Source organism: Rhinoderma darwinii, chromosome 6, assembly GCF_050947455.1.
Source record: "Rhinoderma darwinii isolate aRhiDar2 chromosome 6, aRhiDar2.hap1, whole genome shotgun sequence".
Taxonomy (NCBI): Eukaryota; Metazoa; Chordata; class Amphibia; order Anura; family Rhinodermatidae; genus Rhinoderma; species Rhinoderma darwinii.
The window spans coordinates 71,116,107-71,130,232 of record NC_134692.1 but is presented as its reverse complement, the minus strand read 5'-3'; the positions used below and the strand labels follow the sequence as shown (position 1 = coordinate 71,130,232).

The window sequence follows — 14,126 nt, the reverse complement described above, 5'->3', positions numbered from 1 at the left end:
ATTATTTTAACATTTTGAGATACAGCTGCTTTGTATCCTGTATACAGAGCAACTATCGTGCACTGAAACCTGCCGGGTTCAGTGTCAGCGGGTCCTGTGTGTCTCTGATACTTAGAATCTAGCTATTATGGGTCACAACCAAATTTATAACTTAGATGTGATTGATAACAGGTGGATCCTGCGTGTCAGAGAAAGATACTTACCCAGAATTCTCTGCACCTGCGTCCAGCCCGATCTGCAGGGATGACGTTTCACCCCATGTAACTGCTGGAGCCAATCGCAGGCTGCAGCGGTCACATGGGATAAAACGTCATCCCAGGATGCCGGGCTGCAGGATGGCAGAGGGACGTGTCGCCATGGCTACAGGTAAGTATGAAACGGTTTTATTATTTTTACGTGCAGTTTTCCGCAGCGGATATTCCGGCCGAAAATCTACACCAGAACTTGATGCAGTTTTTCAGCTGAAATTCCGTGCGGCGACCAGAGCGGATACGCTGTGTGCTGTGTACATAGCCGAACAGTGCGCATGCACTGGGAAATAGCAGCTCGAGAGATCACACAGTCTTGTCGTCCTTGTATGCCGAGATCTGAAGAGTGAGTGAGAGCGTGTGATGCCGCTGCCGAAGATACTCCTGCCGCCATGGAATAAAAGAAGAATTCACATTCTTCTCCTCTTCTGTTCCGTGGTGGCAACGGAGTTGCGCGCGCGAAAACGTTCTCCTCTCTCCAGCTGTTGCTGGGCCACTGTCTGTAGCTGATTAGTGTCACAGCGGTATTACACGCCCACTTGCCAATTACACGCCCCATTGAAAGTTCAGGGGGTTATTTAAATATCGCGCGCCAAATCTAACGGCACCGATATCTAAATAACGGAGAAAGATAGGGAAAAAAATTACAGTGAGAAAGGGTTTGTACAGCCATGCCTATTACATGCTGCACTCAGCTGCACATGTATGGGCAGGTGAAAGGTTCTCTTTAAAAAAGTTCACATATAAATGAGTGATTTGAGGTCCCTAGTCCATGGGATATTCTCATATTCAGGATTACCCCAATGGTGGTTGTGTATAGAAGTAGGGAGCTTAAAGAAAGTGAATATTGAGCAATATTGTACATTTTACATTATTAGTCTATATGATATATTTATTTTGGTAGTTGGTTAACATACAGATGCTAGTGACATGAGAGACTGTTGTGTTAGAGCATTACCCGTTAGTAATTTGATTCAGCTCCTTTGTCCATCAGTTCCACACCCACATTAACCCTGCATTTAGGGAATCACAGCATGGAAGATATATATGTGGCATAAAAGGCTGTTGTATTAGAGTACTAACAGTTAGTCATTTAGTACAACTCCTATTTTCGTCAGTCCTACAGGCACATTAACCCTGCATTCAGGGATTCTCAGCATGAAAAGTATGTACTTGGCAAAGAAGACTGATGTATTGGAGCATTATTAGTTAGTCGTTTGACACAGCTCCTGTTTGCATCCGTCCTGCAGCCATGGAGGACATGCAGGTGGCATGAAAAGCTGCTGTATTGGAGTACTACAAGTTAGTCATTCAGTGTACCTACTATTTCCTGCAGTCTTACAGCCTCATTAACCCTGCATTCAGGGAGTCGCAGCATAAAAGATATACAAATTCCTTCTATCCCTTCCAAACAGTCTAGTCTGAACTATCTTGGAACTAAATGTATATTAGTAAGTGTCATTATTTTTTGCATTTGTAGCTTTGAAATCCAATATTCTGTGTCTGGATAACCCCTTTAAAGGCCAAAATAGGCTTTTGGTTAATGGGTTAAATATCATGGGGTATTATGATTTCAGCAAATACAGATTATTCGTTTTATAAAGAAGGCTTTTAATTTACCAATATAATCTCTATCAAATACTCCTGGTTTTACAACTCTATGCTTCTCAGGCCATTCAGTAGTTTACTTCACCTTCATTGTTCACTTGTTTGGATGAAAATCTATCCTATCATGTAATAATCACATATGTACTGGACTGGTTATAGTACAGTTATCAGAGCTCTTTTGTTTGTTTTTTTGTATTGAGCCGTGCACCTGTCTGTTTTCCACATGACCAGGACAGATCCCCTCCACCCGATGCGGGGGGATGGGATTTATGTCAACGTTTTACTGTTTTAGATTTTAAAATCTTCAATAAAATTCTTTCGATAAAAAAAGAACTTTGTAAATACATTTTAATCAAAATTCTTTTTACTTTTTTAAGATACAGCTGCTCTGTATTCTCTACACAGAGCAGCTGTATCGCTCATTATTCACTGAATCCGTCAGTCCGTGGACCTGACGGGTTCAGTGACAGTGGGTCCTGCGTGTCTCTGACGAGCAGGATCCACCTGTAAACTATAACTTAGATGTGATAGTTTACAGATGGATACTGCTTGTCAGACACGCAGGACCCGCTTTCACTGAACTTGTCAGGTCCGCAAAGTTTATTAACACACACTAATACACATTTTTATTAAAAAACAAACTAAAAAAACAACAACACTTTCAAACATTTACGTAGCCTTCAAGGTAATTCTCTACATTGGAATGAGGACTTTGAGAGTATATGTCGAATGATTTGCTTGCTTGCACACTAGATGGCGCTATTTACTAATGAAACTTACTGTGAGTTTTACCCTTTGTACTGTCCAGAAAACACATTTAACTAGAAAGCACGTTTAAAACCAAGTGGCTTCTCAACTGGTGATTTAGGTGTGGCAGAATAAAGGAGCAGAGAAATCGTTGAATTCTCTCTCTCTATATATATATATATATATATATATATATATATATATATATATATATATATATATATATATATACATATATATATATATATAAAAATATAAAAGAATAGTTTTGTGTTTAATTATTTTTATGAAATTAATGTAGATCACTTTGTAGAGGTTTGTTCTCTGGTCAGGATCACACACACCATTATAATGCAGTTTTTGGTGCAGTTTTCTGCTCAGTTTTATGTAACAAACCCAGAACTAGATCTAAAAAGATGAAAGGTATAAGGAAAAGACTGATGCATCTCATTTCTTTTTTTTCCACTCCTTTTATTTGGCTCAAAAGCTGCAACCAAAACTGTGTGCGTGATCCTGGCCTTACTATGACTTCAAATAGTTGTCTTTCTGTTTGTGTCAAAAAACAAATTAAATCTGCTTGGGTTCTATGTTTGTTACTCATGAAACAAGGACCAAAGACAAGGGGTGGGTTGAAAATATTTTATTAGCAGAGGTTTTACAATATGATGTGCACTATTAAGTCTTTGTGTTCTCCTTTTTGTCTGCTATAGGCACTACAGTCTCCGTAAGGAAATTATTTAAAAATTTGCCTGTAAGAAAGCAGTATTATTCCACTGCAAAGAAATGCAAAGAAGAGCTGAAGAAGATTCAGGATCTAATCATTTCCTATGGACTCATTAAGCCTGATGTTAGGATTGTACTTGTACACAATAAGGTAATTTTGCTAATTTTATTGATTGTTGTATGTGACCAGCAACAGCTACAACTTATTTGTAGATGAACATATTAGTAAAAAAAGAAATAATAATAATTGGAGAAATGCCATTTCTGGTGGTGGGTTGTATTGTCGAATATTTCCTCAGGCTCTATTCTGCAGACTGAAATGTCTCACAAAAGCCATTCAGGCATAGTTATGTAAACACAGCACTTTTTGACAGGCAGAAAAAATTGCCTCAAAATTCCTCTACCATTTTTCTCTGCATTTTTTTTGCCTGTGGCCATTGAATCTAATGCAAAAACCGCAGGCACAAAAACTTTGCAAAAAACGCCCCCATTGAATTCGACTTTGTCTTTGATACAAATACATAGCTGTATCTCAAAAAGTCCCCATTTTTTTTTATAAAACCCAATTCAAAACTTGTTAAAAATAAAATAAAACATTGATTTATTAAAAAAACATTTTCTTCAAAGTTGTACATGGCCTTTAAAGAGAGCCTTTTACCTCCCCATACATGTGCAGCATGTAATGGGGAGGGCTGCACAAATCCTGGGGCACTTTACATTTTTTTTCTACCCTCCTCCGTTATTTAGATATCGGTGCCTTATATTTGACGCCCGATATTTAAATAACCCCCTGAACTGTCAAGGAGGCGTGTTACTATAGCTGTGACACTGTCCAATCAGATAGTGTTACAGCAAGATAGAGGAGAGAGTGTGCGCGCACATGTTCTCACTCTTCATCTGTCAAGATCAGTCTTCTGCCGAACTGGCAAGGGGGCGTGTCACTGCTACGGACAGTGTAAGAGCTGGGTAGAGGAGAGCGCGCATACGCGCTTTCCTCTTCAGAACTTTCACTGTCCCTAGCAGAGACACGCCCCCTTGCCAGTTCGGCAAACAAAGTACAAGACTGATCTCTCGCATGAGCTGATGGCAGGAGAGCGCGCATGCGCGCTCTCCTCTCTCCAGCTCTTACACTGTCTATAGCAGTGACACTCCCCCTTGCCAGTTCGGCAGAAGACTGATCTTGACAGCTGAAGAGTGAGAGCGTGCACGCGCGCGCACACTCTCTCCTCAATCCTTGCTCTTGCTGTAACATGCCCCCTTGCCATTACACGCCCCATTGACTGTTCAGGGGGTTATTTAAATATCGGTCACCAAATATAACGGCAGCGATATCTAAATAATGGAGGAGGGCAGAATTTTTTTTTAAAGTGCCCCAGGGTTTGCGCAGCCCTGCCCATTACATGCTGCACTCAGCTGCACATGTATGGGGAGGTGAAAGGTCTGCTACATCTGTGTTTCTTTTTTCATGCATGCTAGCTACATGTACAGTAATTATCTCACCTGTTTATAGACTGCCTACAGCCCCAGTTGTATTTGGACACCAGACCAGATCCTAGAATACATCCAGACCCCAGACCTAAACTATTGCAGTCCCCAGACAAGACCCCCTAAACAAATACAGAATAAGCACCCTAAATAAATATGAACCCTAGACCAGACCACCTAAATACAGACCCCAGACTTGACCCCATAAACTAATAATGACCATAGACCTGACTCCCTAAACTAATACAGACCCCAAACTCCTAAATACAGACTCAAGACCAAACCCCCTAAACTAATACAGTCGTAAGACCTCCTAAATAAAGACCTCTAACCACACAGACCCCAGACCAGGTCTCCTAAGTACAGACCCCTTAAACTAATACAGACCCCTTAAACTAATCCATCATCCTTATACTTACATAGTAGATCAGTCTTCTCTATGGAGTGTTTCTGCTGTACTAGGGCCTGTGGTCATGTGACCTGCAGGTTTCTAAATCGTAACAAGAACGGCAAACATAAGGTCATGTGACCTTATGTCTGTAGGTACTTTTGCAGGACATACACAATGCAGTTCTGTCACAGTTTTTGCCGCGATTCGTAGCAAAAACGTGATTAAACTTCAATGTACTTTGGGCGTCCATGGGAGACTTGGGCCCTGGGCGCCCGCCCAAAATGCCCCTATGATGATCCGCCATTGGTTATTGATGACTGTGAATTGAAAATCATAAGGCTGTCCCCACAACTCAAAAGCTTCTTAAATCTGGGTGTTCTGATTATGGATGTTATTGGCTTTTCTGTTATGTCACGTGATCTCACTTGTTAGCGTCCTTAGAACTTCGTGTGTGACATAATGATTGAGAATATTTTATTTGTACTTCATTTCACACCATTGTGAAAAATGTGTTGTTTAATAGCTGTGGACAGGCCAGGACAGTCTTTCAGAATGACTCTCCCTTTTGGCTCATGGAATGGTTGGGCCTGAGTGGTCTTCATGACCCAACACTTTTAAGGCATGTTGCCATTAGCTTCTTTCACATCTGCGTCAGGGCTCCGTTCTGACTGAGTCTGATGTGAACATAGGCTAAGAGTACCTGTCAGCATTCTTGGCATTTCCCATAACATAATATTGAGAATCTTTTCTTTTACTTTGACACTGCTAGCCTTGATTGTCAGACTGTATTGGGACACACCCTGGGGTTCTAAGAAAATGTACATATATGGACAGCGACGTCAGGGGCTCCTCCAGGAGAGGAATCCCCAGCCAGAGCATCGGCAATGCCCTGGCCCTAGATTCCGCTCCTAGAGGGAGCCCCTGACGTCCACACACACACACACATATATATATATATATATATATATATATATATATATATATATATATATATATATATAGACAAAAAAACAAAATCCAGCAGCACTGGTGAGTAAGAAGATGTGGGTGCAAATCCCAGGGAGCAGACCAAGCTCTCAATATCAACAGAAATGCAAAAATAGGCAGCACACCATAGATAAAGTGAAAAAAAGAGGGTACTTTATTGGCCCCAAGTGCGACGTTTCAGCTCTATCCACTAGAGCCTTTCTCAAGCTTGAGAAAGGCTCTAGTGGATAGAGCTGAAACGTCGCACTTGGGGCCAATAAAGTACCCTCTTTTTTTCACTTTATCTATGGTGTGCTGCCTATTTTTGCATTTCTATATATATATATATATATATATATATATATATATATATATATACCGTATTTTCCGGACTATAAGGCGCACCGGATTATAAGGCGCACTTTCTATGAGCGCCTTATAAGCAATCATGTTTCATATATAAGGCGCACTGGATTATAAGGCGCAGCACATTACCGTTAAATAAACCATTGCTCAGACTGCAAGTCAAAATTTATTACACTTTTTAACAATAACTTGCAACTGGTTCAGCTGTAATTGCAAATCAAAACGTTTAGGGTATGTGCACACACACTAATTACGTCCGTAATTGACGGACGTATTTCGGCCGCAAGTCCCGGACCGAACACAGTGCAAGGAGCCGGGCTCCTAGCATCATACTTATGTACGACGCTAGGAGTCCCTGCCTTGCTGCAGGACAACTGTCCAGTAGTATAATCATGTTTACAGTACGGGACAGTTGTCCTGCAGCGAGGCAGGGACTTCTAGCATCGTACATAAGTATGATGCTAGGAGCCCGGCTCCTTGCACTGTTCGGTCCGGGACTTGCGGCCGAAATACGTCCGTCAATTACGGACGTAATTAGTGTGTGTGCACATACCCTTACCGTACTTTTTCAGTTCATTCCTAGGCGCACGGGGGGGAGGAGCATGGTGTGTGCTGTGGTATGCCGCCGCCGACCCCTGCCGCCCACGATAGAGGTAAAGGATCCTGTATGAACCCCTCTCTTTACTGTCGGGTTCATATATAAGGCGCACCGGATTATAAGGCGCACTTTCTATTTCTGAGAAATTCTCAGCATTTTATGTGCGCCTTATAGTCCGGAAAATACGGTACACACACTACCGTTCAAAAGTTTGGGGTCACCCAGACAATTTTATGTTTTCCATGAAAACTCACACTTATATTTATCAAATGAGTTGCAAAATGACTAGAAAATATAGTCAAGACATTGACAAGGTTAGAAATAATGATTTTTATTTGAAATAATAATTTTCTCCTTCAAACTTTGCTTTCATCAAAGAATGCTCCATTTGCAGCAATTACAGCATTGCAGACCTTTGGCATTCTAGCTGTTAATTTGCTGAGGTAATCGGGAGAAATTTCACCCCATGCTTCCAGAAGGCCCTCCTACAAGTTGGATTGGCTTGATGGGCACTTCTTGCGTACCTTACGGTCAAGCTGCTCCCACAACAGCTCTATGGGGTTGAGATCTGGTGACTGCGCTGGCCACTCCATTACAGATAGAATACCAGCTGCTTCTTCCCTAAATAGTTCTTGCATAATTTAGACGTGTGCTTTGGGTCATTGTCCTGTTGTAGGATGAAATTGGCTCCAATCAAGCGCTGTCCACTGGGTATGGCATGGCGTTGCAAAATGGAGTGATAGCCTTCCTTATTCAAAATCCCTTTTACCTTGTACAAATCTCCCACTTTACCAGCACCAAAGCAACCCCAGACCATCACATTATCTCCACCATGCTTGACAGATGGCGTCAGGCACTCTTCCAGCATCTTTTCAGTTGTTCTGCATCTCACAAATGTTCTTCTGTGAGATCCAAACACCTCAAACTTCGATTCGTCTGTCCATAACACTTTTTTCCAATCTTCCTCTGTCCAATGTCTGTGTGCTTTTGCCCATATCAATCTTTTCCTCTTATTAGCCAGTCTCAGATATGGCTTTTTCTTTGCCACTCTGCCCTGAAGGCCAGCATCCCGGAGTCGCCTCTTCACTGTAGACGTTGACACTGGCGTTTTGCGGGTACTATTTAATGAAGCTGCCAGTTGAGGACTTGTGAGGCGTCTATTTCTCAAACTAGAGACTCTAATGTACTTGTCTTGTTGCTCAGTTGTGCAGCGGGGTCTCCCACTTCTCTTTCTACTCTGGTTAGAGCCTGCGTGTGCTGTCCTCTGAAGGGAGTAGTACACACCGTTGTAGGAAATCTTCAGTTTCTTGGCAATTTCTCGCATGGAATATCCTTAATTTCTAAGAACAAGAATAGACTCTCGAGTTTCACATGAAAGCTCTCTTTTTCTAGCCATTTTGAGAGTTTAATCACACCCACAAATGTAATGCTCCAGATTTTCAACTAGCTCAAAGGAAGGTCAGTTTTATAGCTCCTCTAAACAGCAAAACTGTTTGCACAAGGGTTTTCAAGTGTTTTCTAATCATCCATTAGCCTTCTAACACAGTTAGCAAACACAGTGCACCATTAGAACACTGGAGTAATGGTTGCTGGAAATGGGCCTCTATACACCTATGTAGATATTGCATTAAAAACCAGACATTTGCAGCTAGAATAGTCATTTAGCACATTAACAATGTATAGAGTGTATTTCTGATTAATTTAATGTTATCTTCATTGAAAAAAACTGTGCTTTTCTTTCAAAAATAAGGACATTTCTAAGTGACCCAAACTTTTGTACGGTAGTGTATATATAGATATATTTTTTTTTGTATAGTCCCCTCAAAATCACTTCAGAACTGGATTGGTCCCTAAAAAACAGAACTTTGAAATTATCTTAAAAATTAGCAAATTTGATACTAAACTTATAAGCCTTCCAACATCCTACAAAAATAAAGGGATGTTAAAAAAAGTGATGCCAACATAGCATAGACCTATATGGTAAATGTTAAATACGAACTATCTAGGGTGATATGACTGTCTGTATTACAAGCATAATAATTGAAACTTTGAAAATCATGAATTTTTCACAATTTTCAACACATTTTGTCTTTTTTAATAACTAAAAGCATAGCGTAACACCCACATTTTACCACCAACATCTAGTATAATGTGTCACGAGAAAACAGTCTGTGAATCACTTGGATAGGTAACTGCATTATATAAAGTTATTCTCACATAATGTGACACATGTCAGATTGGAAAAAAAAGGACTGAGCCTTCAGGCCCAAACTAGTCTGTGTCATTAAGGGGTTAATAATAAATTTGATAGGAATAATTTCTTAGAAGGGATAGTTTTCCATCCCCGCACGCTTTTAAGGGTTTTTCAAGAAGCAAATTTTTGTCGGACCAAAAAAAAAAAATGCCCCCCCTCTATATCACCCTGTCAACAGTTTTGAGGCCATTCATTTGCTGACGGGTTTCCTTTATTGGGAAATATATGTATTTACTAAAACAGATAATTGTAATTCTTCCGTTGCAAATTGTTTCCGTTACGTAAGATTTCCGTTTTCTTAGCGGAAACAATAGCGTAGTCGACTGCGCTACTGATTCCGTAAAAAAACCTGAACCGTTACGGAATGGAGACAAGCGGAAACGATTAACAATGGAAGCATTATCATTAAAATTAATGGAAATGCAAACGGAAGCGAAGGTTTCCATTTGCCTTTCCATTAATAAGTTCCTCTGGCGGAAAGCTCAGACGGAACTCCTCAACGGAAACCGAATGCTAATGTGAACAGGCCCTAATATAGAAATTTGTCTTGCCATCTGTATCCAAACGTCCTTTATCATGCTAACTGTTAAATGGGCAAGAAGCAGGACAGACGTGCCTCTGAGCCAGACACATGCTTACACCCGTGATGGCCAACTTCTTCGGGCAGGACTTAGACTACGTGAATCAGTAGGCAGTGATATTAATCACATGTAATTGTAAATTGAGCTTTGTTTTATTTTTTCCTTTTTTTTTTTTTTTCTTTTTCATTTTAACTTGTAATACAAAGATGTAAGCTTATGTTCACCATTTTACAGTTAACGTATATAATGAATCTACATAAAATGCTATTACTTTACTTATGTTGTACTGATCTTCATATAGCATAGAGTTGCTGGTGGCCTGGTGAATATAGTTACATAGTTACATAGTTAGTACGGCTGAAAAAAGACACATGTCCATCAAGTTCAACCAAGGGAAGGGAAAAGGGTAGGAAAAATTTCTACACATAGGAGCTAATATTTTTTTGTTCTAGGAAATTATCTAACCCTTTTTTAAAGCCATCTACTGTCCCTGCTGTGACCAGCTCCTGCGGTAGACTATTCCATAGATTCACAGTTCTCACTGTAAAGAAGCCTTGTCGCCTCTGCAGCTTGAACCTTTTTTTCTCCAGACGGAGGGAGTGCCCCCTTGTTTTTTGAGGGGGTTTTACAAGGAACAGGATTTCACCATATTTTTTGTATGTGCCATTAATATATTTATATAAGTTAATCATGTCCCCCCTTAGTCGTCTTTTTTCAAGGCTAAATAGGTTTAATTCTTTCAATCTTTCCTCATAACTTAAATTCTCCATGCCCCTAATTAGCTTCGTTGCTCTTCTTTGTATTTTTTCCAACTCCAGGGCATCCTTTCTATGAACTGGAGCCCAGAACTGAACTGCATATTCTAGATGAGGCCTCACTAATGCTTTGTAAAGTGGTAATATTACATCCCTGTCCCGCGAGTCCATGCCTCTTTTAATACACGACAATATCCTGCTGGCCTTTGAAGCAGCTGATTGACACTGCATGCTGTTATTGAGTTTATGATTTACAAGTACACCCAGATCCTTCTCAACAAGTGAATCCGCCAGTGTAGCTCCCCCTAGGACATATGATGCATGCAGGTTGTTGGTACCCAGATGCATAACTTTACATTTATCTACATTAAACTTCATCTGCCAAGTGGACGCCCAAACACTTAGTTTGTTTAAATCTGCCTGCAATTCATGAACATCTTCCATAGACTGAACTATATTACATAGCTTGGTGTCATCTGCAAAAATAGAAATAGTGCTATTAATCCCATCCTCTATATCATTAATAAATAAGTTGAATAATAGTGGTCCCAGCACTGAACCCTGGGGTACACCACTTATAACCGATGACCATTCAGAGAAGGAATCATTGACCACAACTCCCTGGATACGGTCCTTGAGCCAATTCTCAATCCAATTACAAACTATATTTTCTAAACCTATAGTCCTTAATTTACCCATTAGACGTCTATGGGGGACAGTGTCAAATGCCTTTGCAAAGTCCAAAAACACTAAATCCACAGCGGCCCCTCTGTCTAGACTTCTGCTCACCTCTTCATAAAAACAGATTAGGTTAGTTTGACAACTTCTGTCCTTAGTAAAACCGTGCTGGCTGTCACTTATAATGCTATTTATTGTCACATAATCCTGTATATAGTCCCTCAATAGCCCCTCAAACATTTTCCCCACGATGGATGTTAAGCTTACTGGTCTATAATTACCTGGGGAAGACCTAGAGCCCTTTTTGAAAATAGGCACCACATTTGCGCTGCGCCAGTCCCTTGGCACTATACCAGTCACTAGAGATTCTCTGAATATTATGAAAAGGGGGACAGAAATAACTGAACTAAGCTCTTTAAGAATTCTAGGGTGTAACCCATCTGGTCCCGGGGCCTTGTGCACATTTATTTTATTTTATTTAGCTTGGACCATCTCTACATTCATCCAATTCAGTATATCAACTGATATATTAACAGCACTGGCAGCGGCTACATCAACTGCTCTTTCTTCAGTTGTATATACAGAGCTAAAGAACCCATTTAGTAACTCTGCCTTCTCTTGATCCCCTGTGATCAACTCCCCATTACCATTCTCTAGGGGTCCTACATGTTCAGACCTTGGCTTTTTAGCATTTATATACTTGAAGAATTTTTTGGGATTTGTTTTACTATCCTTGGCCACCTGCCTTTCATTTTGTATTTTTGCTAATTTTATTACATTTTTACAGATTTTATTAAGCTCTTTATATTTTACAAAGGCTACAGCTGTACCCTCAGATTTGTATTTTTTAAATGCCCTTTTTTTGTCATGTATTGCCCCTTTCACAGAAGGTGTAAGCCATGTGGGGTTTAATTTGAGTCGTTTATACTTGTTACCTATAGGAATAAATTTTGCACTATAATAACTCAAAGTAGATTTGAAAATCTCCCATTTATCATTTGTTCCATTATTTGACATTAGTTCTTGCCAGTCCATATCCTGAATTGCAGCCCTCATCCTGGGGAAATTGGCTTTCTTAAAATTAAATGTTTTTGCCCTCCCAGCCTGCGTTTGTTTTTTACAGTATAGGTAAAATGTAACTATATTATGATCACTGTTACCGAGGTTTTCACGAACATTGACATTCCCAACAAGATCTGCATTATTAGAAATGACCAGATCCAACAGAGCTTCACCTCTCGGGTCTTCCACAAACTGGCCCATAAAATTTTCCTGCAACAGGTTGAGGAAATGTCTCCCCTTTGCAGTTGAAGCTGAACCATGACACCAATTAATATCCCGGAAATTAAAATCTCCCATTATCACTACAGTACCCGCCTGTGCAGCCCGCTCCATCTGTTTATATAGCTGAACATCCATCTCCTCAGCTATATTGGGGGGTCTATAGATTACACCAAAAGTAATTTTTTCAGTGTTTACCTCCCTTTCTAGTTCCACCCACAAGGTTTCAACCTCCTCACAGTATTCACCCACTATTGTCTCTTTCACACTCGCCTTCATATCATTTCTCACATACAGACATACACCACCACCTTTCCTATTTGTCCTGTCTTTCCGAAAAAGTGTAAAACCCTGTAGATTTACAGCCCAGTCATGTGAAGAGTCCAGCCATGTTTCAGCAACACCAACTATATCTATATTTTCTTCCAATATCAAGGCCTCCAGCTCCCCCATTTTGCTTGCTAGACTTCTGGCATTTGTGAACATACACTTTAACTTGCCTGTCAGTTTTTCACTTTTATATTCAGAAATGTGATTTGACATTAATCGGGCCTTTTTATTTACACTGATGTTTTGTAACGAAAGGATCTCCTTATCTTGTTGTCTAGTCCTCTCCCCACATTCTGTTTCTCCCCCCACCAACATAGTCTGACCCCTCTCTAACCTGGCTACCCCTTTTTTTTCTACATTGACCTCCCTCCTCAGCCCTGTGTCAATATGCCATGTCAATTCTCTGCCCCAATCAAATGCACAATAATAAGTTCATGATAGCAGTAGTATAAACAGTATTCAGTAGCAATGTATACATTGTGACGTTCACTTACACACGTTCCCTATGTATATTCATTCATATTGTTATGTAGCCAGTCAGTAGCTCTGAAAGTAACGTTCCCACTGCATTGTTGGAGCTCTGCTAAACTGCTGAGATGTGCGTGACCGCAAGCTTGTTGACGGTTTCCAGTAGCAACAGGCTGAATATTACAGGCTATAACTGAGGACCTATGCAATAATGATCTTACAATGGTGATCAAGTTGTATGCAGATGATACCGATATGAACTGTACTTCAGAGGGGTTTACCCAGATTTCGGATTTATGGCATGTTGATCAGATAAGCTGTATATATAAAATTGGTGGAGCCCGGACAGCTTGGTTTTCGTCCTCTCTGAGGGTTAAAACCTTTCAAGTTCTCTTTCTTGTGTGCAAATATCTCTGCAATTTTTAATCTCTCTGAAAGTTATTTATTGGACATTTGCTGTGCACTCCAAAACAGGACACCGATAAAAGTAAATCTGCAAAAAAACTTATTTTCAGTTTCTCAATTTTAAATTTATAAATTAAATAAATAGTTTAATTCTTATCAGAATTGCTTTGTCATTTTTCTGCTAGATCGACACGGGGTTCGCATTTAACCAGATTTGCACTTGAGCTCTGTTATTTTTGTTC

General features: G+C 40.2%; 1 protein-coding gene across 1 annotated transcript in view; it reads left to right on the top strand.

The window, feature by feature from the left end:
• The window catches only part of PMS1 (PMS1 homolog 1, mismatch repair system component), a 235,704-nt gene that overhangs the window by 87,914 nt on the left and 133,664 nt on the right, over nucleotides 1-14,126 (top strand). Inside the window, exon 5 of the mRNA XM_075829924.1 lies at nucleotides 3,314-3,477. Coding sequence (XP_075686039.1) covers nucleotides 3,314-3,477 — 164 coding nt within the window. The remainder of the gene's footprint in view (nucleotides 1-3,313; nucleotides 3,478-14,126) is intronic.